Source organism: Cyprinodon variegatus, unplaced genomic scaffold, assembly GCF_000732505.1.
Source record: "Cyprinodon variegatus isolate N-32 unplaced genomic scaffold, C_variegatus-1.0 Scaffold129, whole genome shotgun sequence".
Lineage (NCBI taxonomy): Eukaryota > Metazoa > Chordata > Actinopteri > Cyprinodontiformes > Cyprinodontidae > Cyprinodon > Cyprinodon variegatus.
In genome coordinates this window covers 594201-599861 of record NW_015150582.1, presented here as the reverse complement: position 1 = coordinate 599861, position 5661 = coordinate 594201, and the positions used below count along the sequence as shown (strand labels likewise).

Genomic DNA, 5661 nt, shown 5'->3' with positions numbered 1-5661 from the left:
AGGGAACAAGACAGCAAACACATAACCAGTAAAGGGTAACTAAATACATACAAAACACACAAGAACCACGATAGATACCAAGCACAGATAAACAATAAGAAAACAGTTCTCAGTAAAAGAAAACATAAAAAATTAGTTGTGTTTCTATAAGAAATGTGCGCAAAACTATGTCAATATTCTGCTAGTTTTGAAAATGCAAATTCTGCAATTGTTGTCTTTAAAATTAGACATACGGTTTAAATTGCATGTGAATTTGTTTTTTCAGGCGAAGTCTCTTGAAAACAAATATGCTGTGCCATCATCCTCAAGCTGTTTCCAGCCTTCCTCGTCTTTTTACAAGGCAGTAAAGTCCAGCTGCAGATCACGTTACTCATGTGCTGTAAAAAAGTGTTTCCTTTGCAGTTTGCAAAATATAAGAATTTGGATGTGACCAAAAAAACCACCTCATCAAAGCCTAAAGACTTTTTTAGCAAAAACCAAGATCTCTTCTTTATTGCAGTGTTTCCATTGGCAGATTTATTTTCATATATACAATTTGCAGAGTTTGATGATTAATGGAAACACAGCTACTGAATGTAATAGCTGCGTTTCCAATGGAATAGATTAGGTCAAATCATACCCACAGGCTAAACTGGCCAAATCAATGTCAAAACCTTGATCTAAGAATCCGTGGCTAGACTGAAAATGTGGTTTCCAAAGACAATTTCGACTGATATTTAGCTATTTTACACAAAAAAGAGAGAAAAACTTGTGCAAAACTGGTAGAAATCAATAATTGTCCAGGAGCCAAAACATTTTCATATCAGAGGTATTTATTAATATTTTTTTAAGTCTTAATCTTCTTTTAAAGTGCTTTCATACGTCTATTTTTAAAAAAGGAGTGAACTGTTGTATTTGGAGGCAGACTTTGATTGAAAGTTATATTAAAATGACAGCAAAAAAACAAAAAAATATATATAATAAAAGCATATATGTTTTACATTTGAATAAGCAACCATTAAAGATATTTTGTACTAACTAGAAGAAGAGTTATACCTTGTAATAATAATAAGACATTTGTTCCATAATTTTCAGTAAGGTTAACTGGCCGTTCGTAATTTACTTTTGGGTATAAATTATTTTAGCAGAACAGAAAATAAATACTGATAACAGAACAAATATTTAGTTAAAATAAAATATTTAAAGTACTTTGTAACCAACTAGTGTATAGTTAGTAAATACATACTGATTTCACATTTTGGGGCTGAAAACTATCCAGGGGAGAATTTTCTAATCACTGTTTTCTTGTTTACATTGAAATCTGTAAATTTCATTGTGTCCTCTGATCACTCTTTTGGCTTTTCTACTTCTCATGCTGAGCCCCTCTCCTCACACCCAGGCGTGGACGTTTCCAACCCAGTCGAGCAGTCGTCCTCTGTATCGGGCCCTGGCGATAGGCTGGATGAAAAGAAGGAGACGAAACTTCCTCAGAAGCCCGCAGAACACTGCTGCCGCCACCACTACCAGGGGTGACATCATCACAAAGCCCAGAATGATGAGGGCGGAGCAGCTGTTGTCATCCAGGTAGCGACAGATAGCTGAGGGGGAATCAAGGACCTAGAAGGACATAGACATGGCAATAAGAGGAGCCCTGAACAACACGGGACAATGTATCTAATTTCTTTTGTGCTACAAAGAGTGAAGTCAGTGGTTAGATAATGGTGCAGAAAACTGAGAAAAATGGTCTCCTTTTTTTTTTTTACCATGCTATCACCTTTATCCTGCTGATATCCACCTTTCCAAATCTATTTAACAACCATATTTAAGAAGACTTTTAGACTTAGACAAACTTTATTGTTACTTAGTATACACAGTATGCATACTACCGTAAATGAAATTTCATTTTGTACAGCTCTTATGTCATTTCCGTTTCTTTAAGTGCAGCAGTGACGGACTCAGAATATTTATTTATGATACACCGTGTGTGTGAGAACATGATTGCTTTAATACAGTTTTCTGCTGCTATAAAAAATAAAAACAAAAGGATTTTGAGCTCCCATGTTGCACATCCTTAGCATTGTATGGAAATAGTGAGCACAATTAGCACCCCTTGCACATGCAATTCCATTTATCAGGATTTCCTGTGTATTGCCTAGATCAAGATGGTTAAATAGGGACAGGATTATTACTAAAGTCAATTTAGAAATAATATCTACTTAAAATTAGTATATTTATAGTATTTTAATAAGAATATATCACATTTAATTTTATGGTCAGTAGAAGATGTGTTTTATTGTCCTGACCTTAAGGTAATCTATATGGTTTGACCCTAGCTGGCTTGTACCAACAGTGAATTTATTGTTGTGTTCCCTGTTTAAAGGATCATCCGTATGGTCATCCATATATCCTGAACCAGGAGGGATAAACCGTCAAGCACCTTCTCATAATAGCAGCCTTACATTAGCATTCTTACAGCTTTTTACATTATTATTTAGTCACATTTGTTTATTGCACATCTGTCTATGCAGTGAAAGATGTGCAATTAAAACATTGCAAAACTTAGGGCTAGAGTTGCTTCACTGCCTCCAAAGATATAAGAAATACGTCCTCCTTGAAGTAAATGTTTCTCACGATATAGAAAGAACAAGAAGCCTTTGCTAAAGGGTTAGTATTCTAAAGTTTCGTTTTGTTTAGTCATTCTGGTTTCTGCTGAAGTTTCCTCAGAATTTGTTTGCTCTTTTTTAATAGCACACCACCATGGTGGGAATAAATGTCCTGTGGTGGATTGTTCCACTTTCTATTTTCAAAATGTTGGCTATAAAACAACCAGAACGGCTCAAGCACAAAATGAGCAGCAGCCCACTGACTAGCACCTGTGGAGCCCTGACTATGTTGGTAGGAGCCTTATTTATATTCTTCTTATTGCAGTTATAACCTTCACTCCAAAGAAAATTCTTATCCAGTGACCTCGAAGGCGACTGGGTATGGTGCTTTCGATGATGGGGAAAAGACAGTTTCAAACTGGCCAATCACCTATCAAGCTAATAAAATAATAAGCTTCCAATGCCATGACAATTACATTGTGCATCTCTTGTTTTCTACCTAACTATTAATAAAACAAAACAAAGAAATTAAAATAATCTGTTAAAAAATGAAATAAAATGGGTAACTTTTATGTTTGTATACAAGCTAACTTTAGCACAGCAGGATAGCTCGCTGCGACAGAGAGGTTGAGTGGCAGCTTTTTAAATTACCGTACAACAGGTTGTGGAGACTTCCTTACTAACTTTATATTGTCTTCTAACTGGTGAAAACTGTTTTGACAGGCATTTGTAGTATAAGCATTTAAAATAAATCTCAACATTAGTGTTGCTAAAGATATTTTGAAATGTATGCAAAAACAAGCTTTCCTAATAAAAAACCTGACATAGACTACAATTGGTCTTTACTTCTGCAAGTCTGGGAAATAGAAATGTCAGTTATGATGAAACAAAACTACACCTTTCTCTCTATCTACAGGTTGCAAATAACATATATCAAACCTCAGAAGTGTGATAGCACAAATCAGAATCCACAACCTTACTTTTTGAAGAAATCAGTGGTATAAAAAGTAAAAATATGGATAGAAAATACTTTGAAAAATCAACTGATGTGGCTATTAATTCTCACTGGACGTCAGGTTTGGATGATACTACAGACCCTCTGTATGTCTATTTGCAAATAATAGTAGAAACAAGAGCAGGCCAAAGAAAGAACAGGTAGAGAAAAAAGCAAGGATTTATCAGGAGAAAAGTGTTTAAAGATAAGTATAAAAGCAATGTCGCCTTAAATAATTGCAAAATGGCCGGCAGTTGTATCTTACATTCACTTTTCTCTAAAATGCGATCTGTGCTTTTGGTAAGCATGTGCCCCACCTGTCTGAGCTCAGCAGCTGCTGGCACCAAATCAGAGAGCATTGTCTTCTTACTGACTCCATCTTTGGATGTGGAAGCTCACTAGAGTAGATGGAAAGACATATGGAGCTAGGAAAAAGGTTATGGAGGACCTAGAGTCACTAAAAAAAGGAAACCAGCCATTTCAAATTTAACATTTAAATGTTTAAAATGTGCAATTATAAAACACTTTTCAAATTTGTTTTCAAATTGCATGATTTAAAAGTTGAATATGAAATGGCTGTTTTTCTTTTTCAGTGACTATCTAGATCCTCCATAATATGGAGGATAAAGGTGACTCTGGTAAGAAAAGCTGTTAAATAACTGTAAAATATGTGAGGCTGGGGGCGGGGATGGGGAGGGGTTATGGCATGGCAGCCACCCTAGACATCCAGCCAGGGCTTCATTGAAATGGTTTAGATCAAAACAGATTCATGAGTTACAGTGGCCTAGTCAAAGGCCAGACTTACTGGGCATTGGTGGCAAAACTTTCCAACTTTGTAATAGCTCACTCTCTCTACTGAAAATGACTGAGTTTCATCTATTTGGCAACCAAAATGGGGGGAAACGTGTCTGGATGTGCAAAGCTGATAGATGACATCCTGGAAAGCTTGCAGCTGTAATTTCAGAGTAAATAGTTTTAGCAAAATATTGACTTACTGTGGCTGAAAAGATACATTTCTTGAATTTCTGATACAATGTGGTTTCTTTGAATTTTATGTGCCAAAATGTGTTCAAGGGGTGGTTTGTTTTCGTAGAGATTTTCTGTTCCTGGTTAAAACCAGAAAGTCACAACAATAAGTTTCTGCACCTTAATGGAGAAGGGGTCATATTTAGGTTCACATAATTTTCTGCCAAAAAACATGTTCCCTGAAGGCGGATTGTCTGTTGACAGAAAGCCCTCCATTGTTCCATGAATACAAGGACTTACATGCCTAAACTTCCAGTTAAATTAAACAAGTCAGAGTGTGTATGGACAGAGCAGATTCTTCCTTGTGAATGATTTGTGAACATTTTTCTGCAGATGAATGCAAATATTTGGACAGTTTTGGGGAAAACATGTTGGTGGTGCAAATGAGGACAAGTAAATAAAGCCTTTTGAGGAAAAAAAGACAACCCCTCTTCTCCAGATAAAACAAAAACATGTAACACTCACAGCAAGAAGTTGGTTAAAGCAGTCTTAGAGTTTTAAATGCATTGTGTAGCCAGCTGGCAGGTTCTCTCTTTTCTGCTGAGGAGTTTAAAAAATCGTTGCAGCAAATCAAGGAAGGTTTAGTTTGAACATGTTACTTCTGAATTTCCTTGACAGCTCAGAGGATGTAAGGGTAATTGAGTTTTTTTATTGTGTGTTTTTATTTCCTAATGTCTGGCATAAATCTTTTTGAAGGATATTTGCAAGATTGAATTCTTGCCATATTTATGATGCTTTTGTCAAGTTTTTTCTAAACATAGGGGATAACCTCTGTAGTGGACTGGTGTGAAGGAATGGTTTGGATCTAAACAGTGAGGTTCTGTTAAGGTATGAGTAGCAACAGCTGTACTGGCTGCAGCAGATAGATGTCATATTGGAGTGGGTTTTTAGAAAAACAATTTCATTCAGCAAGAGAGATGTAAGTGGAAACAATAGGTTATATATAGTTTAAAGTTAGAAATCCCCAAGTGCAATTAACCCCATGGCTACAGAGTGTTTCCACATTATGTAAGCCCCTGGCAGATGTATTTATACATATATATATACATATATATATAC

The 5661-nt window shown here is 35.9% G+C and overlaps 1 protein-coding gene across 1 annotated transcript in view; it reads right to left on the bottom strand.

Moving 5' to 3' along the window:
• Positions 1 to 1148: 1148 nt before the first annotated feature.
• tmem88b (transmembrane protein 88B) overlaps positions 1149 to 5661 on the bottom strand; it is an 11042-nt gene continuing 6529 nt past the window's right edge. Inside the window, exon 3 of the mRNA XM_015376078.1 lies at positions 1149 to 1596. Within this exon, the coding sequence (XP_015231564.1) occupies positions 1369 to 1596 (228 nt within the window). The 3' untranslated portion in view covers positions 1149 to 1368. The remainder of the gene's footprint in view (positions 1597 to 5661) is intronic.